This window comes from Vitis riparia, chromosome 17 (assembly GCF_004353265.1).
Source record: "Vitis riparia cultivar Riparia Gloire de Montpellier isolate 1030 chromosome 17, EGFV_Vit.rip_1.0, whole genome shotgun sequence".
In the NCBI taxonomy this organism is placed as follows: Eukaryota; Viridiplantae; Streptophyta; class Magnoliopsida; order Vitales; family Vitaceae; genus Vitis; species Vitis riparia.
This window is the reverse complement of record NC_048447.1, coordinates 9,097,820-9,123,838: the sequence shown is the minus strand read 5'-3', so window position 1 is coordinate 9,123,838 and position 26,019 is coordinate 9,097,820. Positions and strand designations below refer to the sequence as shown.

The 26,019-nt window shown below is 35.7% G+C and overlaps 3 protein-coding genes across 5 annotated transcripts; 1 reads left to right on the top strand and 2 right to left on the bottom strand.

Moving 5' to 3' along the window:
• Positions 1-4,807: 4,807 nt before the first annotated feature.
• Positions 4,808-9,667, top strand: LOC117904710 (tryptophan aminotransferase-related protein 2). Its single transcript, XM_034817464.1, has 6 exons — positions 4,808-5,100; positions 5,827-6,118; positions 7,268-7,571; positions 8,400-8,680; positions 8,805-9,109; positions 9,210-9,667. Exons 1-6 carry the CDS (start codon positions 5,076-5,078, stop codon positions 9,425-9,427), a joined length of 1,425 nt encoding a protein of 474 aa, XP_034673355.1. The 5' UTR covers positions 4,808-5,075; the 3' UTR covers positions 9,428-9,667.
• A 3,649-nt stretch (positions 9,668-13,316) lies between these two features.
• On the bottom strand, positions 13,317-14,069 carry LOC117904716 (oleosin 18.2 kDa-like). The gene has a single exon (XM_034817473.1). The coding sequence runs from the start codon at positions 13,998-14,000 to the stop codon at positions 13,572-13,574; it is 429 nt and encodes a 142-aa protein (XP_034673364.1). The 5' UTR covers positions 14,001-14,069; the 3' UTR covers positions 13,317-13,571.
• Positions 14,070-23,330: 9,261 nt separating this feature from the next.
• Positions 23,331-25,749, bottom strand: LOC117904715 (protein LATERAL ORGAN BOUNDARIES). Of its 3 annotated transcripts, none has more exons than XM_034817471.1 (2): positions 25,516-25,749; positions 23,331-24,352 (listed from the first exon to the last, which is right to left on the bottom strand). In XM_034817471.1, exon 2 carries the CDS (start codon positions 24,340-24,342, stop codon positions 23,809-23,811), a length of 534 nt encoding a protein of 177 aa, XP_034673362.1. In that variant the 5' UTR covers positions 24,343-24,352; positions 25,516-25,749; the 3' UTR covers positions 23,331-23,808. The 3 variants fall into 3 exon arrangements, with proteins under 3 accessions (XP_034673362.1, XP_034673361.1, XP_034673363.1); XM_034817470.1 differs by having other exon boundaries at positions 23,331-24,347; XM_034817472.1 differs by lacking the exon at positions 25,516-25,749 and adding an exon at positions 25,328-25,378.
• Positions 25,750-26,019: the final 270 nt, after the last annotated feature.

Here is a 26,019-nt window from a genome sequence, read left to right as displayed (position 1 = left end):
CCATTTAGGACATAATAAGGGTGATTTTGGGGGAAGGGGAGGGGGGGTGTTGTCTTGGTTCACCTTGTATATATATATATATATTTTCTTTGAGATATATGTGAGGTTTGAAATTGGATTTCGAGGTAGGGTAAGGTTTCAAATCACTCCCCAAGCCCCCCTTCCCCAAATTACTATTTAAGACATAATAAGGATGATTGGGTTTTCGGTTTACCCCAACAAACATGTATGTATTTTTGTGAAGTGTATATGGGGTTCCAAATTTGATTTTGGAGTTAGGGAAAGGTTACAAATTACTCCTTGAGGTCCGCTAAATGACTATTTAGGACATAAAAAGTGTGATTGGGGTCTTGGTTCACCTTTTAAAGATGAATCAAAAGAGTAAGACAAAGATCGAGCAATAGTCATTAAGCATAACAATTGGCAATTAAAAGAGAAAACTCATATATAGGACCCCCATCAAAGCCCAATTTATTTTGCATGAATTAATATCACAAATTCCATTATTTTGGAATTATGAAAAATTCATTCATGCTTATTCAAAAAATCAAGGAAAACAAAAGATTATTTGAAAATCAAAGAAAATTTGTGAATTTAAAAAATATTTGAAAACTGGAGTTTTGAAATTTATTTGAAAGTTGAAGTCTCGAAAACTATTTGAAAATTGGAGTTATGAAAATTAAATTTAAGAATTGGAATTTTGGAAATTAAATTTGAAAGAAATTGGAATTTTGAAAATTAGAATTTTTGAAAATTATTTGACAATTGGAATTTTGAAAATTAAATTTAAGAATTAGAATGTTGGAAATTAAAATTTGAAAGAAATTAGAATTTTGAAAATTATCTAAAGATGAAATTTTAAAAAAAAAATGAATAAATAAATAGAATAATGATAATAACAAAAATAATAATGATTAAATAAATAAACGTGAAAATTGGAATTTTTGAAGAATTATTTAAAGATGGAATTTTTAAAAAATAAATAAATAAATAAAATAATAATAACAATAATAACAAAAATAATAATGATTAAATAAACAAATGTGAAAATTGGAAATCGAAATTTTCAAGATTAAATAAATAAATAAATAAGTGAAATAATAATAATAACAAAATTATTAATGATTAAATAAATAAACGTGAAAATTGGAAATTAAATTTGGAAATCGGAATTTTGAAAAATTGTTTAAGGATGGAATTTTTAAAAATAAATAAATAGAATAGAATAATAATAATAACGAAAATAATAATTAAATAAATGAACGTGGATATTGGAATTTTTGAAATTAGAAATTAAATTTAGAAGTCGAAATTTTGAAGAATTATTTAAAAAATGGAAGTTTAAAATAAATGAATAAATAAATAAACAAATAAGATAATAATAATGAAAATAATAAAAATAATAATAATGATTAAGTAAATAAATATGAAAATTGGAATTGAATTAGGAAATTGGAATTTTGAAGAATTATTTAAAAATAGAATTTTTTTCAAAAAATTGAATTTGAGAATTGGAATTTCGAAAAATTATTTTAGAATGGAATTTTTAGCGATCATTTGAAAATTGGAATAAAAATGAAATTATTTCAAGAAACCGGGATTTTAAGAATCATTTAAAAAAGGATTTATAGAAATCAAACTTTGACATGTGCCTTTGCCACTTATGGAAATTCCCATGCCACCGTTTACTTGTCATCCATCATTTATTTAAACCTTTTCATGCCATTAGTGAACTGCCACTTCTGGAAGAGGGAAAAATGAGGCCCCACATCTCCTCCCATTGATTCTCTTCTTTAGTTATCTTGCCAAGCATTGCCACACCACCACAGTGGTCGCATATTGGGTTCCTCACAACATCCTTAATTGCAACATTCTTAACCTGAAGCTTGTCATTTTCTTGTCCAAGCATTACATTCTCGTGGCGCTCCAACTGGTTCTTCATCTGGGTTCGTTGATTCTGAAACCAAAACTTCACTTGTCTAAGCTCCAAGTCGAGCTTCCTACTGAGGTCCAACCTTTGTTTATCGTCAGGGTGAGGCCATTCCTTGAAGCAAGTTTCAAGCTCATTAATTTGCTCTTGAGTATGTCGATGGTACTTCAGTTTCTTGGTCGGCCTCTCAAGTACCAAGGTTTCTTGCTTATCCTCCAATCCACCATCTAAGTTCCCACTTCTAGACATGCTCTCATACCCATCTTCATTGATCATCCCCATAACACTTGGATCGAAATTTTCTTCCACTGGAATCCTTTCCTCCACAGGAACCCTTTTCACTGGAACAGTTGCTCCACTGGAACCTTTTCCTCCACTAAAACTCTTCCATCCACTGGAACTCTTTCATGTTGATCCTCTATGTTACTTCGCTTTTCAAACAGGACCCTTGTCCATAAATTTTTTAGAGAGAGGGAGATGAAGCTTGTGAGCTAAACATAGGCTTGAGAGGTGCCTGAGAGATGGTGGTGGCTGTGGTCATGGTGGTTACGTGGTGTAAAGGAAATGGGTTCAGTGTGCATGAGGTGTGATAAATGGAGCATGGTGATAGGTATGATGGTATACGAGGGCGGGAATAGAAAGGTAGGAACATTTGCATGGGTTTAAGTGGCCATGCATGGCCAAGCAAAGGTAGGGGAAATGAGTTTGATGAGTATTGGAGAATAGGTATATGCAGGGGGGGTATGAAAAATGGGTATGGAGATGCCATGCGCGTACGTGGGGAATAATTGGAATGAGATGAAGGTGGGTTAGATGGGTGGTGAGGGTGATAGGTGTTTTAATGGGTATGGAAAATGGGTACATGCATGGGAATGGATGGTGCAGGAGAATATGAGCGTGGGGTTAGCGGAATAGGTAATATAAACTAGTGGGAAGTGGGTTTAATGGGCATGAGTGAAAATGTAGAGAGAAAAGTGAGTATGAAGATGGGTATATAGGGGATGGAAGGGTGTGGTGAAATAGATGATGAAGGATAGTGAGAGAAGTGGACTTTATGGGTATTGAGAGATGGAAAGAGGTCTCGGTGGAGGATTTACAAAGGTTTTCACTGATTGTGTCTCAACAACTCCGTAACTCAGTCCAGACTCAGACAATGGCTCTAGGTTCAGAGCATGATTTTCTATTTTCCCCGAATCTGTTTCTATACGAACATCCACGATAAGAACTTCACCAACCTTGTTGGCTTCGACTGTTGTAGGAAGCCTAATTTGCATCCCTGTCAACCCATCTGCATCAACTTGTTCTCTACTCAAATCTCACTTGTAGAAATGCCGCGAATAATCCAAAGAACCAGACTCATCAACCCAATCCAAACCACACCACTCTCATGACCCATTCCATTAAGAACAGAAGAAAATGTAAAAAGAACGTTTACGAAAACAGAGTATAAGGAAAGAAAATCATCGAGTGAAGCCCTATTTCATTGTTCCATCCTCGGGCTTGCAAATGGGTTGAGAGACCATAGGATCATACAAAAACAAGGGTGTGAATTCTGAGATATTTCATAGTGAAGCTAAAAACAGAGTCAAGTTACTTTTCAGCAAAAGCCAAGAAGAAGAGAGTGATAAAACAATGACAACAAATCCACGGTTATTCCAAAGATCAATGAAAGCTAAACATATGGCCTGACATTCATACCCAAAACAAGCAATAATGTCCAGAAACAAAATGGAGAAGATAATGAATAGAAATAATGATGAATACAGGGCCCTTACCTGAAAGGCCGCTTCTCAAAGGAAAGCTCGCCTAACTCCGAGCTTTATTTTTTGCTCCTTCCATGAATTCTTCTATCCCTAAGCTATCCACCCTCAAACTAGTTTCTTCTCAAGCTCCTCAAATTTTCCTTCGAACCCCCCCCCCCTCCCCCCCTCTCTTTCAACCTCTCTTGCTCCATTTTCTAACTTTTTGCTCCTCCCATGTTTCTGTCTTCTCCCGCAAGCCACTACCGGCTCTACTACTCCTTGTTCAGGGAGGGTGTCATCACCGTCAATCACCACCATGGTGAGTCATGTTCTTTGCCACATGTCCATACAGCTGGTTCTCGGCAGAAAAGGGTTCCCCACTTCTTTAAGGTGTGGCCAGCTCTTCTCGGGCGTGAGAGAAAAAACCTTCCAATGCTATAAAAGCAATAAATAAAACTAATAGCATTTGGTTTTTAAAAGGGGTCTACACTACTATATATTAACATTTTGTGTTTAACATGCTCAGTAAAATTAGTGAAACCAATAACTATGAAAAGTTAAAACATTAAAAAATTGAAATTTAAAAGGATTCAAAAAGAAAATTGTGATGGCTTTGATATATTTAAAAGAATATATCAAAACCAATCTAGAAATCAAAAATTTTTTAAATGTCAAATGCTAAAGAATTTTTTTTTTTTTTTTTAAGTGTTTTATAGCATCAAAAGGGGTGAAATTATAGAACTCTTGTTATGTCGGAAGAGCGGAAGTTGTGAAGGATATGAAAGGTGAAAGTCGGAAATGTTAGAAGCTTCATATTTTTTCTTGATATAAAATCCGACATCTCATCTTTTTACTCCCGGATGGAATCAAAACTCCATTCATGTGATAAAAGAGACACATCTGTGTAATAAGATTTAAAGGTAAATACAAAAATTACAAAACATGAATGGAAGTGAAGGGGAAGGGGAAGGGAAAGGGGAAGGAAAAGAAAAGAAAGAAAAGAAAAGAAAAAGAAAGCGAACTGCAAGTCTGGAAGTGAATTACCCCCCCCCCCCCCCCCCCCCCCTGCTTTTGCAAGTCTGCAAGTGAATACACCCGCTTTTCTCGTACTTTCATATATATGTGTATATATATATATGGATGGGCAAAGCAGAGTGATTAAAATATACAAGAACGAAAAATAGTTAAACATTGAATCTAAGCTGCGTGCGGGGGTGGTTTTCGAGATCCAGCGTCGTGAAACTGCGAATTCCCAGGAGAATCGTGAGCTGATTTCTTGATTGTAGAAGAAATCTGCTGTCGGAAGTGTTTTCAAGGGAGCTATGAATGTAATACACCCATTTATAGTGCCTTCAACGTCTGTCTCTGTCTCGAAAATTAGAATTTGATTTTGTGAGCCAGCAATGAAGCATATTGAAGGATATTTGAGTACGTCTTCTCTGCTTCTCTTCTCTCTGTTTTCTCGTCACTTTTTGGTTTTTTATTTGAAAACTTTCCTTTTTGATTATTCTTGTTTGGTCACTGCACGCCGGTTTTTCAGACGATTTGATATTGAAGCTTAAAAACCCATGTTCAAAATCTTCAACAAAACGAGCTGAAATTTTTTACTGATTTAGGGGTTTTTCACTGCATCCAAAATCCATCAATCGTCTCTTACTGTGTTTGGTTCCCAACAAATTTGAGGGAAAATCTGATGGAAAGATAACAGAGAGGAAAAGTTTCTAATAATACTTGATTTTCTTTTGAATTTTTCGTAGTCACCAAACATGAGATTTTCTTAGTCTTTGTTTGGTGCTTTCCTAAACCAATCCTGGAATAAGCATCGCTCTAAGATCTCCGCAGAGCATCTTGTCTTTTTTCTTCCCTCTGTTCTCTTCTCTTTGCTCTGCTTTTTTCTTTTTTTCTTTTTGGTCACCGGCTCCTTCTCACCTCAACCTTGCCTCACAGCCCATTGCTCCACCAGCTGACCTCACTGGATTTTTGTACATGAATTTCTGCTCTACCCATTTGCCACTCCACCTGCGTCTTCATCTTCAGGGATTCCTCTAGGATTTCCCAGTTCATTCATCAGTGCATTGCATTCTGTTAATGAGTTCCATAGTTTCAGAGTTGAGCTCGGCATTAAGACTCCGTTCTTCTCTTTGTTTTCAATAGGGGTCTCTCTGTTTCTCTCAGAGATGGGTAAGCTTTCCGGCGTCTTCTCCTTGAGGCATTTCTTGGTGCTCTCACTCGCCTTGAATGTGGCCTTGATTTCTAGAGTCGTATATGAGGGTGAGAATTGGAGGGAAGAACAGATCAGAGCGTTAATGGCGGACGCCTCAGAAAAATCAGCGCATGTTAGCATGAGCAGCAGCCCCCCTCCGCCGTCACCGTCAACGCCATCGTCTATGGCCGTCACCAGCACAGAGATTAAAGATGACGGCGAAAGAGTGATCAATCTCGACCAGTAAGTGTGGCTCCGTTTTCATTTTCCTTCATGTAATAATATCATTAACACCCCTCAGCTCTCAAATATATCACTCACCCCCTTAAGATTCCTATTGTATTTATCTTTTTCCCCTTGAGGGGGGTCATTGATATTTCAAGGAACATGGTTTGGGAGTTAGCCGATATTTAATTTATTGAAAACGGCGCTGCTCACTGTGATCCTGCTAGCGTGCGCCAGGGTTCTGGGCTGCAGACTCGCAGAGATATGTTGGCAGGGTAGGCTAGACAAGGACAACTCTTGGGTAGGCTGAGATTTCCCATGGTGCATATTAGAGAGAGAGTTCTGTCTTCGTACTTGACGCCTCTTTTGTCATGTCTCTGTTCCCAAGTTGGGGGGGGGGGGGGGCGGTTGTGGTGGTGGTGGTGGGTGGTGGGTGGTGGTGGACTCTAAAATGCACCATGGGTGGTGCTCCTTAACCGGTACATCATCATGGTGTGTGCACAGGGCAGTGTGGGCCTCGAAAATTAGTAAAAAATAAAAAGACAGTGTATAAGAAATTTGAATTCCAAGGAGGGCCTCCCCAAGGTGCATGTCAGCGGAGGCCACATCAGGGCTAGATGATGCATCTTTGTGGGGCTTTGTCCTTTGGGAAGATCTAAAGACTAAAGTGTTAGAAATCGCAGGGCAATGGATCTTATCATTTTACAGGGTCCATTTCTTTATTTTTCCTTTTGGTCTCCATTTTGTGGGTCTATTTGGAATAAGTATCCCAATTATGAGCCCATCTCGAGGACTCCTCCCTATTCATCGTCAGCAGCACAATTACTTCTCACCAATCTGATGCTCACAAGGCACCCGCCCAATCATTGATCTCCTCATCAGAGAGGATCCGCCCAATACCGCCCTCCATGCCTAATTAAGAGTCTCGGTGTTGTGACAGTTTTGACTCGGATTTGCATACTAATGAGAGAGGTGGAGATTTGGTGCTCTTCAATTGGGGGGCATCATTTGGTTTTTGACAAAGCCCCCAGTCCATGAAATCTAGTTGAAAATTAATTCTATGACTAGGCCTATATGATATTTTAATACCTTAAAATGGGTGTAGTGTATTCATGATTAGAGACAGTCTACGCGGCATTTTTATTTTATATGGAATTTGATGCACAGTGGGGATCCGACAATGTATGAGAGGTTTTGGCAACAAATGGGGGACATAACAACCATTGTGATCTCTGGGTGGCAGTCCATGAGTTATTTTTCAGATGTGAAGAACCTATGCTGGTTTTTGGAGCCTGAGTTTGCCAAGCAGATCATTAGATTACACAAAATTGTGGGAAATGCAGTCACTGACAACTATTACATCGTGGTCGGAACAGGTTCCACACAGCTCTTTCAGGCTGCATTATATGCTCTCTCTCCACCCAATGCATCTGAGCCCATGAGCGTGGTATCTGCAGCCCCATTTTACTCGGTAAGTCTTCTGCCAAATGTTTGCTCATGTTTATTGATTTGCTAATGCCACTCTGATCTTGTCTCTATATTCTTAGAAATTGACTTAATGACACCAACACGACACTGCAGATTCTTCTCATGTTTCTGCATGTGCTTGATCACTTGACATAAAAGCATGCTTGTTAACTGATGCTACTTGTTTTGGAACCTCCAGCATTAGGACGTAAGTTCTATAAAATATTACCCATCTGGAAGAGATCACAGTCCGGGTAGTCGGCATATAGGTTAAACATGTCTCTGTCAGTGCCTTTATTTGCAGTCACTAAGTAGTTCAATGCCACTCTGTTTGTCCTATTATTTTTTGCCCCCTGCCCCCCCTCTTTACATTGTTAATACAAGAAAGAAAACACCTTCTTGTACTTGGGATTCCAAAGTCAACAACTCTCGGATTAGAAAATGTATTTTTTTGGTAAGTGCCTTATTTATAATATAGTTACATTGTACTGGGAGGCAACATGATAAATTTCTGTTCAATGAGTTTGGTGATGTGCTCGACCTATTCTCTTGCTTGAAAGTTGGAAGCATTTTTGGTTTTGTGGGTGAAAATTATGAGTTGGGAGCTGATGCTTGAAAACAATTTACCTGATGATCATTCTGTATGAATTATTGCACATATTGTGTTTCTGGCTTACGTTTCCTTTATCCTCATTCAGTGCAATCCCGGTCACAATGTTGATCAAGCTTTTATTGTTCGTGGTCATCACACTATTTATACCACAAATGATCGTGCATGTTCGTGCTATTTATACCATGTGCATTTACCATTTAATCTGCTGATTTCTTACAGTCCTACCCATCTGTGACGGATTTTCTCAAGTCAGGGCTCTATAAATGGGCTGGTGATGCCAACAATTTCAACAAAGATGGTCCATACATTGAGCTTGTTACTTCCCCTAATAATCCTGATGGGTCAATAAGGCAACCTGTTGTTAACCGAAGTGGGGAGAATTTGGTTCATGATTTTGCTTACTACTGGCCACAGTACACTCCAATTTCTTCTCCTGCAGACCATGATCTCATGTTGTTCACCGTCTCCAAAGCCACTGGCCATGCTGGGATGCGCCTTGGGTAAGCAGTTCTTACTAACATTACCAAAACAAACATGGAAATCTTTCTTCTTGTATTTAGATGTATTACAACATGTAGATCGACTCTCTAAACATTCCCATCCATGATCAATTATGCCTTGCAGTTGGGCTCTTGTGAAGGATAAAGAGGTTGCAAAGAAGATGACTAGCTTCATAGAGCTGAACACGATTGGTGTGTCAAAAGACTCGCAGCAACGTGCTGCCAAAATTCTGCAAGTTATTTCTGATAGCTATGAACCTGTTGGCAACCCAAAAGAAAGTGGACCTTTCTTTCACTTTAGCCATAGCATGATGGAAGAGAGGTGGAAAGCGCTGAGGTCAGCAGTAAAACAGAGTGGGCTCTTCAGTCTCCCTGAGTTTCCTTCCAGCTTCTGCAACTTCTTGGGTCAAGCTTTTGGATCGCAGCCTGGTAATTGCACTTCGTTTGTTGAGACACATGACTCAATTTCATATTATGGTTTTGTTTGGTAGACTAGGAAGTTATCCTTACCCTTCCCTTTCTTTTGCAGCTTTTGCATGGCTAAAGTGTGAAGGAGGCATTGAGGACTGCGGAAACTTCCTCAAGAAGCATAAGATTTTGACCCGGAACGGGAAGCATTTTGGGGCTAGCCCAAAGTATGTTCGGGTGAGCATGCTGGACAGGGATGAGTCCTTTAATCTCTTTACCAAGAGATTGTCCAGTCTCCATCTCAGCCAGTCCAAAGATCATGAGGAAGAAAGTCCCTGACCACAACACCTGTAAGAGTAGAGATATTGGGGGTTCAGCCGTTCATGCACATGAGAGGAAAAAGGAGAAAGGAGAAAGGAGAAAAAAAAAAAAACACAGAGAAAAGAAAAGGAACATATTTCTGTTCTATTTGTAATGATCTCTCTATCTTATTTATGTGGTTTTGAGAGGTCACTTGTTATTGAATCAATAAATGATGCCAAATTTCCCTTCATTGAACTATATATGCTTTTACATGACCAAACAATATCCTACCTAAACCTATAGGGTGAAAAAAAAACAATTATTTTGTTGCATGGGCAGCCTCATGCACCAATTTTTCATCATCTTTTGCCTTCATTTATATGCCATTAGTGTTGTCACTATTATTTGAAGCTCTTTTAGACAAAATTCTGGTGTTAAATAGGATTGTTGAGATACAAAAGATGGGTGTTAGAGCAAAATTCTAAGTGAAATTTAAATCATTTGAAATCTAGAGGATCTATTTGGAATATTGTTATGTGACTTCTAAGAAAACTGTCAAAGGACTATTAAGATTGGGCAAAAGCTTATAGGACTGTTAGGAATGAATACAAACTATCTGAACATGTTTAAAATCATTTGACATCTAGGGGGATTATTCTTAGAAACTCCTTATGTATTTTTGGGATCACAAAATTGTTGAGATTAGAAGAAGATCCATGTTAGATTTTTTTTATCTAACTCTTAGCTTATTCCCAAAACCCTTTACTTAAGTTTCGGCACTTAAAACTTTACAAAGTTTTAAGTTCAAAGTTAAGTTCAATCAATTATCTCAAGCTAAGTTACCTCAAACTAAATTTTGATACTTTAGTTTAAGTTAATGATCATATTAAGCCTAAAATTGTAACAATGATAATTATTAGAAATCTTAGTATTTTTTATACAAAGAAAACTGGGTTGATCTACTCTTAGCTCAACCACAAAACTTTTTACTTGAGTTTCAGGCACTTAAAATGAAGCTTTAAGTTCAAAGTTAAGTTCAATCAATTATCTTAATCTTAGTTATCTCAAGCTAAATTTTAATTCTTAAGTTCAAGTTAATGATGATATTAAGCCTGAGATTGTAATAATGATAATTGTTGGAAATCTCGGTATTTTCTATTTACAGAAAACTAAGTTGATATGACTTTTAACTCAACTACTAAGCTCTTTTCAAGCACTTAAACGAAACTTTAAGTTCAAAGATAAGTTAATCAATTATCTCAATCTTAGTTATCTTAAGCTAAATTTTAATACTTTAGTTCAAGTTAATGTTCATATTAATCCTCATAGCGTAATAATGATAATTGTTGGAAATGTTAGTATTTTCTATATAAAGAAAATTGAGTTGGTCTAACTCTTAGCTTAACCACAAAGCTCTTTACTTGAGTTTTGGGCACTTAAAATCAAGTTTTAAGTTCAAAGTTAAGTTCAATCCATTATCTCAAAGTAAATTTAATACTTTAGTTCAAGTTAATGATCATATTAAGCCTCAAAGAGTAATAATGATAATTTTTGGAAATCTTAGTATTTTCTATATAAAGAAAATTGAGTTGGTCTGACTCTTAGCTCAATCATAAAGCTCTTTACTTGAGTTTCGGGCACTTAAAATTAAGTTTTAAGTTCAAAGTTAAGTTCAATCAATTATTTCAGTCTTAGTTATCTGAAACTAAATTTTAATACTTAAGTTCAAGTTAATGATCATATTATACTTGAAATTATAATAATGAAAATTGTTGGAAATCTTAGTATTTTCTATATAAAGAAAACTGAGTTGGTCTAACTCCAAGCTCAACCACAAAGCTCTTTGCTTGAGTTTCGAGCACTTAAAATGAAGGTTTAAGTTCAATCATTTATCTCAATCTAAATTTCCTCAAGCTAAATTTTGATACTTAGTTCAAGTTAATGATCATATTAAGCTTGAGATTGTAATAATAATAATACTTGAAAATCTTAGTTTTTTTATATAAAGAAAATTGAGTTGATCTAACTCTTAACCACAAAACTTTTTACTTGAGTTTCGGGCACTTAAAAGGAAGCTTCACCAAGTCCCTATTTAATATGCATGAATTTAATCTATACATCCTTAACCTCGTATAATCATTAGTAAGTTCATTCAGACAAATAATCGTTTCATTTTGTTTGGAGTCATGAACTTGGATTCATGTGTCCCAAAATCGAAATTCATTTGGAAGTCGATGGAAAGATGCATATAAAAAATGAGACCAAAGACAATAAAATAAAATAGAGAATTTCTTAGCCACATATCATGTATTGTCAAAAGGTCTCAATCAAGTGAAAAAAAATAAATGCAAACAAAAGAAAATAGCCCTAATCTCTATTCTAATAGGCATCAAACAACATGAGATCAATCAATCATTTATTATTTTTTCATCAATATGTCAACAACAACCAAACTGACCTTCATTATCCACTGTAAACAAAGAAAATTCTTATACCTAAGTACGATGGAAGAAAAAGGAAGAAAAAGAAATAGATGAAGAGATGATCATAATCAAGATATACAAAGAAAATAAAAAGATCATACATCTCAGGCTTATCCCTTTCTTGTTTTCCTACACTAGTCTCGCTTTCCTGATCTTCAAGACTTTAACTTTTCTTCTCAATTCTTCTCAAGATGCCTCCTTTCTCTTCAAGATCAATTGGTGGCAGCCCTAAGTCCCTCTCTCAATGGCATAGATCTACAAGAGAAGCCTTTCCAATGCTCTCAATGATGTCTACTTCTCTTTAGGCTAATCCTCCACTTCGAACTTTGTCACAAAATTTATTCTTTGATAAGGATTGATTTAGAAAAATTTATTCTTTGATAATGATTGATTTAGAAAAAGTTGTTTCTCTTAGATTTCCATAACTTCAAATATCAACTTTATTTGGATATGCCTGAAGCCTATTTAGCGAGAAAGCTCTCCTACTCTTTCTCAATCTCCAAAATATCCACCTTTCCTTTTGTCTTCCATGTGTAGCTGTGTCTTACCCTTAAAATCCTTAAAAGGCGTCTTCAAAAGAATTGTACTTCATTCAAAAAATCACCCAATGTTGTGTACTAGAAAATCCTTTCTAAAGATGAATCAACTCTCCCTCACAAATCTCCATATGGTGTGAATAACTTCCTTATAAAAAATTTAAAAAAAAAACCCTTATGTCGTGGACCCTCAATCTCCTATGTTTTCTATCCAAGAAAAGTCTTCCCTTCCCTTGTAGTGATCTCAATATCCAATGTCTCCTATATAAAAAAAAAAAAAATCTTCCCTAGAACTCTTAATGTCATGATGAAAAAAATCTTTGGTTTCCTTATCCTAATCTTAATGGCCGTGCATTCCTTAGAATCATATTCAACTTCAAAAATTCAAAGCCACACATATCTCAAAGGATCCTTTCAATCTCTCCATCCCCAAAACCGTGCATATCAAAGAGTCTTACTTAAATTCAACCTCCCATAAACCAACCTTTCCCTATCCACTTCTTTGTACAAATCAATAAGAGAATCCACCTTATCATGTATAAATATCTAAACCTTGGTAAAAATAAAATAACAATAATAATTAGACTGAAATAAGGAAAAATGTTTGATGGAAATGACGAAGTCAAACATATCTTTGTGTATCATTTAGGAACTCCATAAAAATAATGGTCCCACTGGAATTGAAGCTCGGTTCATAGCATAATTAGCCTAGGAATTGTTCTGGGCTAGGCCCAACTGTGGCCCAAAAGAACTAACTGGGCTAGATTTTGGGCCTCCAACCCAAATCAACCAATGCATGTCTCCGTTATGCAGTGCATGACACCTGTGTAAATGGGTATACCTCAGTGCATGCGAACACATGGATCAAACCCTAAAGGGCCCCAAAAAAACCACAAAAACAAAAGAGAAGGGAAAAAGAGTGAATAAACTCTGGCACCATCACAAGACCAAGTAGATGAACATCTATTACAAAAACACATACAGACGTCAAAGAAACACTTAGAAAAGTTGAAATACTTACCCTGCTTCCATCTACAAACACCATATCTTTATTACAAGGGCAGTTGGAGATAATAGATATTAACCCACAATACAGCTAGCCAGACCACAACCCTAGACAGAGACCTAAAGACCAAAGACTAGGCTTCAAGCCTGATTAATTCATGTCCTTGTAGTTTCTTGTGCCTTGCCTTGGATTCCATGCCCAACTTCTTTCGCCTTCATGCCCAACTGGCCCGCACCCTCCTGCACTCTCCACCTTGCATGCTCCATTTGCTCCGTTACGCGGCCTTTCCGGAGGTAGTTGACGATCCAAGAGAGTGAAGACAGTGCGGTGATTCCGAACGCGCCGGAGGTGAGGAATCCGGTGATAGCCAGTGCGAGAACCAGAGCTGCGGGGACCAGGATTGGGCTGAAGATCACGAACAGTGGGGTGGCGACGGTGAGGCCGATGAGGGTTCCGGCGAGAGTGAGGCCGGAGAGGACCAAGAGGATGCCACCGACGGGGAAGAGGGTGATCACAGCCAGAACTTGTGAAGTTGAAGGTCCCTTTTCCGGCATGAAGCCTGGGCGCTGCTGGTGCTCGGCCATGGAGGTTGGGTTTGACTACTGCAAAGACTGATCAGACCGCAGTGTTGTGAGCGTGAGAGAGAGAGAGAGTGTGTAAGTGATGAAGAGTGAAGAAGAGGTGGTGGAGGAGGTGGGGTTTTAAAGGGAAGGAGGAGGGGACATGTGGAATTGAGAGACACCTGTTCGATAGATGGGGCATAGAGGGTTGCATGAGAAACAAGTCTTTTTGGTTTTGGATGCCATGGACTTTGTTGGCTTGCGGACGTTGCGGTGGGGATTGCTAAGAGGTGTCCGAGTCAGAAAACAGAAGGGTAAAATATGTGTAAGAGCTGCAGGCTCGTGCTTGCCCTTGGGACACCCACTTTATGAACAATCATATATTATATTTGCCTGTTCACTTGTGATATTTTCTACAAGCTTGTGTTTGAGCTCACAGTTCTTCACCAGCTTCCATTGGAAATTAATTACTGCAGAATGCTTTAAATGCCATTTATGACTTCTTCGTCATGCTTCTATACATCTAGTTTTCTAATAAATCTAATTGAAGAGGCTGTGCAGTTGATGGTGTAGCACCCTTGTAATTTCAGTAATTTGAAAGCATTTTTAAGGGCTATGTAATTATAACATATGATACTGGCAATTTTCAGTAAATTGATCAACATAGTAATGGTCAAACTTGATTTTATTATGGGCTGACAATTAATCAAGGTCAAGGAATCACATAAGCCTAGCTTCTTCGATCTATATATGAACTGATTGAACTGAGCGACTAGTGTGAGAAAGATGCATGGTGCTAAATTTAGAAATATAAGGCTTGTTTGATTGTTGTTTTTAAAAATGGTTATGAAAAATAGTTTTTTTTAAAAAAAAAAAATTCGTGTTTGAAAAAAAAAATGTGTTTGAGAATTAAATTCTTAAAAATAATATTTTATTTAATTAATTTGATATTATAAATATATAAATAATTTTTAAATTTATACTTCATTCATTTAAATTAAAAAAAAAAATATTCAACTTTAAAACTTGTTTACACCCGTTATAATTTTTGTTAACTTTTAAGAAATAAATATCAACATATAGTAATAACATAGATAAATATAACTATTGACATATAAGAAAGAAAAATTACACAATTCGTATCATTTTTGTGATCCATGAAAAAGCTCATTAACAAAGATTAATCTATGATCCAGAATCTAACATAGACAGCAGAAAACCTAGTATTTTCCTTCCTCTTCCATAACCAAAGCCCATCACACCATTTTCCACCCATTTCCTCCATTTTCCCTCAATCCAAACATCCTTTCATTTTTCACATCCATTTTAATCAAATATATATATATTTTTTCTTCTTTCTCCTCTCCCATTCCAATCCACAATAACCATTGATGCCCCCACCATCATCAGTCAACCCACAAATGTGTATGATCCTGCCACAACAGTGTCATCATTGCTGCCATCTCCAGAAAACCCATAAAACCACTCCTTTCCATCCCACTGCCATGCGCTGTCACTCACGGCATCTCCGCCCGTGGCCTTGCCTTTCAAGGCACCACTCTGTCACCAACGCCTTTCACACCCACAATCATTCACTAACACTGAGATCACCACGATCTTGGTCACTGCCTTTGGTAGCCAACATGACTGCCATCTTCATCCTCCATCTCATTATGTTTTGTGCTATTGGAGACGCTCTCATTGTGCTAGGGGAGAAACCAATGTCAGAACACAAAAAATAGGGAGAAGAAAATACGAAGAGTAGTTGAAAAACAAAAGTCACCCCCTTTCCGAAATATATTTTCAATGGTTTTTTGGTTAATCACATAAAACAGTTCTTAAAAACAATATTCAAACAAGTCCTTAGATTTATATAAGCAAGGTTTCAACGGACTGATTAGGTTGGACTTGTGTTAAAAAAATATCAATTTAAAAATATCATGTTTTACCTGAATTAAGGGAGTGGATCATTCATAGAAATTAGAACCCATATACTATTATATTATATATTATTTTATTCGAATATAAAATATCATAAAAATGATAAGAAAGAAGTCTTTACCTTTTTTTTTATCTTTCAATTATAATAAATTAATGAGATTATTATTAAGAACTCTAACTTTTCTTTTTCCTTTTAACTATATTAAATTAATGAGATATTAATTTGTATTTAACTACTAAAGTATTTTTTATAGTTGAAGGCTGAGTTTATAAATAGTTATTCATGTTAAATTAATAACTAATATTGATTTATTTTTTTATTTAACTTTTAAAAACCCATGGTAATCCGAATACTACTCACAAGCTTGGGAAAGGGTAGGAATTCTTAATCCGACCTCGAGTTGAGTTTACTTGGAGTTGAACATATTAATAGACGGGTTTAGTGTAGATCTTCTAACTCGCCTAACACATCTAAGTGTAGCTCCATTTCATACTTCTTCTATTTCCTTTCCCATTTCTCCATTTCATTAACCTCAGGTAGTTTATAATTACTTGATATTTTTTGTTGATTTTCTTTTAATAATTAATTAAGTGATAGTTTACCAATAATCAAGACTTCCTCCCTCCCCATCTGACACATCCTCTTCCAGGATGCAAATGTACAAGAGTTTTCGAAGTATCAAGAACCTTGGATAAGGTTGTGACCTTTGGTGCAAATTGATGTGTTGCCCAATATTTGGCCCAAGTCAAATGTTTCAGTGTGCAAGTTGGGCTAAGTTCCAGAGAGGAAATGAGTTGCTTTGGGACATCACATATGTTCACTTTTAGTTCAGAATGTGATATGCTGGCCCTATTTCTGAACCAAATGTCCATTCGCCCATATAGCTTGAAGTGGGAATGGCCCAAAAACTCTTCAGTCATCCCATATGTTGAATACTTTTTACTTCAAAATGTCCAATAAGATACATACATACTTCACACTTGACTGACTCAAATCTCCAAATCTAAGAGCTTTGTTAATAAGAGCTCAACTATAATTTGCCCCAAATTTTCCAAGTGATGAAAAATATGCCTACAATGTAGAATCAAGCTAGTTAACACTAAGTAGATCAGGGTCAAGTTTGATTCATATACCTCTAAGTTCCCTTAGAAATAATATGCTTAAGTATTAAGGAAGAATGAAGATATTTCTTGGAGAAACAGTATGAGAGAAAGAGAGAATATTCTGATCTTATGATAAAATTGCAGTGCTAGGTATTCAGTCAACTTCACTAGTGATGGCCTGAGTCGAATCTGAAACGGCGGATTCCAAAGGGGGTGCCTTTTGCACTTATGATTTGAGCATGTATTCCTCTCCCTTTAAAGGTTAAAGGCAATGGCACTGCCCTTAGAATAATATCTAGAACAACAAAATATTCTTATATATATTCCTCATATCTACATTTTTGTGTCTTATATCATCTTCAAATGTATAAGAAATTGGTGTCAGACTCATCTCTAAGTCATTGCTTCAGGATAAAATATGCATTGACGAAAGTGCATTTCTTTATAACCCATGGTCTTGAGTTTGTTTATGATCCCATTGATGGCAACCATCATGACTAACATCATTGGTAATCAGCCAAAAGAACTGCTTTCACAATAGAATACAACAAAAAAAGATGGTAAAGGAAGAGACTGATAATGAATGTTCAATTACGAGAAAGAAAGATCTTAAGTGCATGAATCCAAGGTCGGTAGCCGCATAAATGTTCTTTAGACCCCATGCATGTGGATGAGTACTCAAAGCCTTATAACCGGTAGGGTTTCATCTCTAAAATAAAGTACTAAACCCGAAATCATCGAATATGTTTTGATTGTATGCATGTAGAAACTTGTCCAATTTGAGTGTCTTTTGATTATAATAAGCTACAAAACCCACTGATTAGATTTGATATCATGATGTATTTGAACCTCTAAATTAGTCCGTTCAATGCATATCATTCTCGAAGATGGATACTGCAATGAACTTTATATGCCTTTTGTCATGTAGAACCTTATTCAACATCTGCTTTATCTTTATGTGTTGCAATTATGAATGAGAGCACCATTGATACAAAAACTTTCCCCTATTGGTTAATGGAGAATTTGGGGAGTCTTCATCCAAAGCTAGCTATAGATTATAGTTCTAATGGATGCAAAAGGAGCAATTTAGGTGGAAAAAAATTAATAAGCATATGCATTTTATGCCATGACTTTGGGCATTAAGAAACCAAACTATAGCATTTCATTTTTCATGTATATAGCACATGAAATTCAAATTAATTCATTATTTAAGGAAGATTGCATGTGTTAGAATAAGGATATGTTCAAAAAAGTTATACAAGCATAAACTTGTTTTGACATTGTTAATTAAAAGTTCGTTTGACAATGATTTTAGAAAGCATTTTCAATCTTTCTAATATTTGAAAATTTTTATTTTTCAAGTATTACAAAGGGTAGAAACATTTTCTAAAATCATTGTCAAACACAATCTTAATAAAGTTGAAAATAAATAGAAAAAATCTAGTCATGAATTCAATTCAGTGCTAGTTTCCAAACGTCATTGACCTTAGTGGAATTAATTTAAATTTTAAACTTGCATAGGTTTCAACCTCTATAGTTTGAATACATTTTTTCCCCATATATATAATAGGCCAGATTAAAAAAGTCATTAAAAACCCATGAATTCAATTCAGTGCTAGTTTTCAAACGTCATTGACCTTAGTGGTATTAATTTAAAGTTTAAACTTGCATAGGTTTCAACCTCTATAGTTTGAATACATTTTTTTCCCCATATATATCATAGGTTATTTGATTAAAAAAAGTCATTAAAAACCCAAATTTTGAATTTAACCTTTTATCCTTTTTTTATTTTGTCTTATTTGGATAAAAATGCCTTGATTAATTTCTTGTAAAAATAAGTAAATGCTTTAAACAGTGAAAGACATTTATATAAAAAATAAGTTACTTTTTAAATAAAAATATGGGAAGAATTAAATTTACAAATTTAGGGACCATTTCATCCCATTTAACCGATTAATTCTATCATAATCACCTGTTTATAAAGGTTATGATTAAAAACAAAAAAAAAAAAGGTAAAAGGGTAACCTTTTTTTTTAGGGTGGGGGGGAGCATAATGTGGTTAAATTATGTGTGACGAATGAGTTGGTGCTTGCAGGTCAATGAAGATGATTATTTTCCACAAGATCTTTGAGGATCTGGATTTGTACTGTGCTCAATTAGTGGTTCACTGTTTTGAGTGCTTTCCTGTGTGCATTTTCCTTGGATGATGTATGGAAAAATTGGATCTTATGGAAGTCTTGACTTGTGCGAGTGGCCATAAAGTTCCAACCATGGAATCCTAAACACTAGCAATATTTCAGTGCAACAGCAAATGGGAATATATATATATATATATGCATATAATTGGAGTACTACAGGACTATCAATTGCTATAGCCTTAACTGCCATACATCTATGTCCACCCATTGCAAGATTTTAGATAAGGTGGTGTTTGGTCAAATGATTTAATAATTGAGTTTAGATTAGGTATAATAACTTAATATCATAGCTTAAAAATTAAAAATAATTTTCAATATTAAGTTAAAATAGTTAATTCAAAAAGTTTTTGATAAATCAATTTAATGATTTAATAACTTAATTTAAGTCGATAAATAAATAAATTAAACATGTTTAATAAAATAATTTAATATTACAACTTAAAGTCAAAAATTATTTTAAGTTTTAAGTTAAAATTGTTAATTTATTTTTAATCTTTAATCTCATTTGTTCATATTCAATCAGAGTATATTTATAATCATAACTCTACATTTACAACTTATTTTTTATAATAAATATTTTGTAATTATCATATGCCTCTATAATACTTTGAATATGAATGCTTAATAACTAAATTAATCACTTAATATTAGTGAAGATAAATATTAGTTAAAATCAATAAAGGTAAATATGTTTATTTGATGATTAAAAAAAATTAAATTAACTTAATACTTAAAAAGACAAAATAAAATAACAAGTTTTAAATCAATAACTTACAAATAATTCAACTTAAAGTTAACTTAAGTCATTAATTAATAAATATTAACTTCCATCAACCACCTTTTCAATCTTAATCAAAAAAATTTTTTGACCTCATTTGTCTCATTTAGTGAGTATATTTTATGACTACTATAACTCCACATTCATCACTTTTTTAAAAAAATAAATAAATATCGTGTCCAGCTATGTTATAAATGTATGAATATTTAACAAATAATTTTATTACTTAAAATTAATAAATTTAAATATTAATTAAAATGAATGAGGATAAATACGTAAATCTTAAATATAGATAAAATTTTAATCTAAATTTATTAAACAATCTTAAAACTTAAAATCAAAATAAAAAAATGAGTTTCAAATTAATGACTTAATTAAAAATAATTTAACTTAAAGTTAAATTAAGTTTTAAATAATAAGCATTAATTTTTATCAAATACCCTCTTATTACTCCCAATTTCACCGCTTGTTGGAGTATGCCTTGACACCAATATGATAAATCATGGCTCCGAAGTATTTTGCAGAGACACATTATTGGAATAGGCTTTAAAGCTTGATATTGTCATATCTATACACTTAATCTCTTTAATTTATTCGCCTATTTCTTTGTTTCAAAAAAAAAATTTCTTGAAGGTAATCTCCGGTCTGCCAACCTAGAGCAACAACCTACATAATTGAAAGGAAAGATCTTTTTCCTGAATATCATTCTTGTTGAGGGCCCATTTGAATCAAAGCAAGAACGGTTGCAGGAAGAAATTGATTTTGAAATAAATTAAACAGCCGTCAAAACAGTCTACATCCACAAGGCTGCTGGCTTGACTGTAGAAAATTATACGGGTGACAGTACCACTTAGATCTTCACCATTCATCCTCCTCGTGTGCGCATGTTGTTAGTCACCCATGTTATCATTGCCATCTCTCAGGTCAGGGACCATTCCCAATAAATAATTAATGATCTTTTTGTTTCACAAGTGGAATTCTTCTTTCCTTTTTTTCATTCTTCTTCTTCTTCTTTCATTTTCTTTTTTCTGGGAGTAGCATGTACATGTTAAAGAGCGAGGCACTTCAAAGTCCGGAGCTTTTTCCAGGAAGTCCATAGAAGTTAATAAAATTCAAAGTAAAAAATGATGGCAATTGGGTTGCAGGTTTGAGCAAGGACATGTATAGCCTTATCTGCCCACTCTAATTATAAATTGGCTGTATGGATCCATCTAAAATGATTTCTCTTCAAATTATTTGAAGTAAATGGCTGGTTTGAGTTATTCTTTTGAAACATAATGACTTCTCCGTAGAATTTAAAGTATTTGTGGACTGTGATTTTATATGGAAGAAACTCATGATGGCCCATGACATGATTCAAATCAAAATGCTTCAGGGGTGGAGAATTGGTGAAAAGTCCAAAATCTACGAGATGAAGTTAAGACTCTGAGTGAGACATAGAAACTGAATGGGGCTTAATAAGAGAGCAGAACGTGGTGATCATGCAGATGACAGAGAGAGGTTGTGGTGGTGGAGGTGGTGGTGGTTGTGGTAGGGGCCTTGAAGAAGAAAAACATCCAAATCCAAAAGAATACAAGTCCTGACTCCCACACTTAAATGATTGTATATGAAAACCCCACGAGGAACCAATACCATGTCTCAGAGTTTATATAAATATATATATATAGAGAGAGAAAGAGGACCCGCACACACACCTTGAAGTGTGGTTTGTCTCTATAACCTGCCAAAATTTCACCTGCTCTTTGCTTCTTTTCCACGTCTTTACAGAGAAGATTGATGGGTTGATGTTTTCTGAAAACAAACTGTTGCACTCTTCAGAGAAAGGAAAAGAAAAGAAGAAAAGAAGAAAAGAAGAAAAAAAGAAAGGGAAAAACCAGCAATAACTTCAGAAAGCCATACTTGCCCACACTGGGGACCTTTCTGATCCAACAGTACAAATATCAATCTCTGCAGTTATCCATCGTATAAACCTCTCCCTTAAAAAAAAAACAATACATGTTCTGTAAAGAGAGAAGAGAGACTGTTAAGATATGGGGAGTGAATTCAGACCAGGGCACTAGATTTCGTTGATAAAAAATTCCAACATAGATAAAGGTAAGTGTTTGGCGATCTCGAGGAAGGGTGGCCGAGGAGGCGAGGAATTGGAGGACGATGGACGTGACTCTCACTGCCGTTGTAGACCCACTTCCACAGAGAGAAGAGAGGACAGTTTAACTTTTCTGAAATTTCGTGTTTCCCGTGTATATCAGAGAGAGAGGGAGAGATATAGAAAGAAAGATAGAAAGGAAGAAGGAAAGAGCGTGTGTATGTGGGTGTGTGGGTCTGACATAAATGAGGGAGGAAGCAGAAGAGGGTCGTGTTTGATGATGAAAGCTTTGTACACATATACAACAAGGACACTTTTGAAAGATATATACATGCGTGTGGGTATGTGATGGAACTCAATGAAGACCTGTAATCATACACTTCTTCTCTGCATCTCTTCTCTCTCTTTGCAGGAATTTTATATCATCTATGCTTATACACTGACACCAATGCATGCAACTAGTAATGAATAAAGACCATGGAATAACCAAAGCACAAATTGAAAACCCTAACACACTGAAGTTTTATATGGATACATATACACACACCCACACCAATAGGACACACAAAACACAAGTACAGAGTTGAATGTGAATGTGATTGTGTGTGTGTGAGAGAAGAGGTTTACTGTTCTGTCTGGGAAGTGTTGGGAAGGAAAAGCTGAAACCCTAACATGGGAGAACAACTACCCCTACATGTGGATCGGATCCAATGAGTGTAGTGTAGGCACTGTACTCTCCTACTGTTTTAGATATTTGCAAGTATGAAAATGGGAGGTGGAGCTGAGTTCCACCAAAGCAGCTGTGGTATATAATATATATGGCATAAAAAAGAAAACATTAACATTAAATTCCTTAAGAAAATAGTGTATTGAATGTGCAGAAAAAAAGCTGAGAGATACACGGCTCTTTTCTCTATTGTTTCGTAAGAAAAACTCGACTGATATGGGGTTTTTCTTCATTCAGTTTCTGTGTCACCTGCTTTTCCTCTCGCTGTTACAGAAAGTAGCATAACATAGGGCTGTAGCCAATGAGAATAACCATATGAATATTTGAATATAATAAAACTAAGTGCACAAACAATTAGGTGCAATTTGGAGCTGAATTTGGAAGTCTTTTATTTTATGTGGGGGCTTGAAATTTACTGAGAAAGCAAAGTAGTGGTCCTTAAAAAACAAAGAAGAAAGAAAAGTGAGAATATAGTGTAAAGGAGGACTAAGCCCTTAGACTTGGTCTAGAGAAGCATCCCTTTAAGATTAACTAATATTTTTCTGCTTTTATTCTTAAGCATAAACAATGTCAGAGAACAGAAACTCCACATGCACATGCTCTAGAGTTCCCACTAATTAATGACACAACACAGCTCAAGTAGCCACACTATTATCATGCTGATCATCTACAACATTATTTAGGCTCCAAATCCCACAAACTAAGGCACACACACATAGAGTACTTAATGGTAGTCTTCAGTTTAGAGGCATGCACCCTAAACCTACCAAATTGTTTTCTTAGGGAAAAAAAAGAGAGAGAGAGAGAGAGTGAGATAAAACACAGTGTTCTAGCTAGCTAGAAGAGTCCATGTGAGGCTAGCTAGCTAGAAACTAAATATCATACCATACCATACCATTCCCCAACCATACCATGAGACTTTCTTTCTGCAGAAAATGCCCCAAAGAGATAAACCCTAGCTAGTGGGGGCTTATTCTTTGTGACAATGCCCTCATTCTTCACATACTGCCTCCCCCTCCTCCTCCTCCACTTTCATTCATATTTCCTGAAGGGTTATCATCCCATGGATGAGAATATGGGTGGGAGTAACCAGGATTTTGAAAGTAGCTTCCTCCTCCTTCATTACCAATCCTTCTACTAGTAGACCTCACTAGTGAGGGTGAAGGCAATTGCGATGACATCTCATTGCAGGCGTAACGAATCAGGTCAGCATTTGCTGCATCAAGCTCCTTCTGGAGCCTCTCAACCTGTCTTTGGAGGAATGATATAGCACCAACACAGCCGTACACTGGATCCCTCACTCTTGCCTCAGCTTCATAGGCAAGAGAATTCACTGCATCCTCTCTTTGGTGAGGGAGGAGCTCATTCAGGAGCTTTGTGACATTGCTTGCACCAAAGATCTTGTGAACATTGGCAAATTTCTGCGGCTCCTCTGGTGGGAAGTACGGTGCAAAGATGCATCCAGGCATGCATTTCCTCCTCAGGAACTTGCAGGCAGCACAAGGAGAGTTGTAAGAGCTGGATGAAGCCATTTTCCCTGCACTAACACAAAACCCCAGTAAAACCAATCAACCATTTTTGTGTAAGTTTTCCTTAATTAGGATATTCAAAAGATTAACAGGGTTTTTTTTGGGTTTTTTTTTTCCTTTTTTCTTCCTATAAAAATTGTTAATATATTGAAACACACAGATACTTCACGTAAATTAAATTCGGTCTCACAGGGGCAACATTATAACTATTAAATTTTTCTCCTTTTTTTTTTTTTTCCTTTTCTTTTCTTTCTTATTTCCCTTTTCTTTCTTTGGATTAACTATATTGCACTTTGTTTTGCACTTACAGTACTGATTTAAAAAAAAAAAAAGAAGAAAAAAAAAAAGAAACAGAAAGAAAGGAAGAAGCAGCTTCTGTTTTAGCTAGGGTTGCCCCAGCTGGATTTTGAGTAGCTGATGAAAATCTCCAAACCCAATCTGAATTTCTCACTCTTCTCTTCGGTTTGGAGACTATTTTGTGAAAATCTAACCTTTCTCCCAACCCCTACACCCACCCCATAAAGAGAGGGGAAACACCAACAAAAGGAAAAAGAAAAGAGAAGAAAAGAAGGAAGAAAAATGCTCTCACTCAACCCTTTTATGATATGCATACTTTCTTGATCTGGAAACTGATTGTCACTTGTTAGTTCTCACTACCTTTTTTCCTTCTCTTCCCCATCTCTTCCCTTTTCTCTTTTTGGTTAATTCTTACACTATATGCTTACGGCTCCCCAGGGCTTTGTGCATGCTTCCTTAAATTTTGGTCTCTAATTTTTGTCTCTTCTATTATCCATGAGCAAATACTCTCTCCACTTGGCCTGACTCTCCAAATTTCCAAGAATTCAGTTGCTTCAACTATGACTATATATATTTATATATATTTGTTGATGATGAACATGGGATCTGACAGAGGTAGTTAACACACACACACAATTTTATATTTTGATAGCTGTAGTAAGAAAACAGGAACATATGGACACAGGAAAACCCTAGATCAAGACTTTAACCCAACAGCATGTAGTATGCATCTCTTTAGTCTTCAGCCCACCCGGAAAACTAAACCAAAAGAAAAGAAAAATTAGCACTAAAAGAAAGAACAAACAGAGAAGCTACATATGTATACCTGTTTGTGATCTTGGTTTCCTAATGATCAGAGAATAAGAAGGCAGATGATACCTTTATTTCCTTTGTGGGAGCTCTTTCAAGAGGTGTTGTTTGTTCCTTCCAAGACTGTGGCCTATTACAAAGATATGATGGCCACAGATTTATAACTGAAAGTGAGCCATCAAAGGGGAAACCCTAATTGGAGGAGAGAGGGAGTTCTCTGCAAATTCAGTAACAAATGGTTCTGGGAGAGAAGGAAGGCAAAGAGCATTAGTGGATGGAGAAGGAATGGAAGGCAAAGGACAAAGGTAATAAATGGGAGGTACATTAAAAAAGAATGACTATGACACTGCATCTAATAATAATATCAGGGCTGTGGGGATGTCACCAATTTCCCCTTCCCCCTTATTTCTCTTTCTCATGCATTGAGACAACTAGTGCCAATTTTTCGAAAATTAAAACAAACAAAGGAAGTTAACCGAGTGAAAACCATTTTGTTTTAGCATCCAACTAGTGCTAGGTCATTACAAATCTAATGAAAAATGAGGGAAGAAAAAGAAGAAGATACTTGGGCAT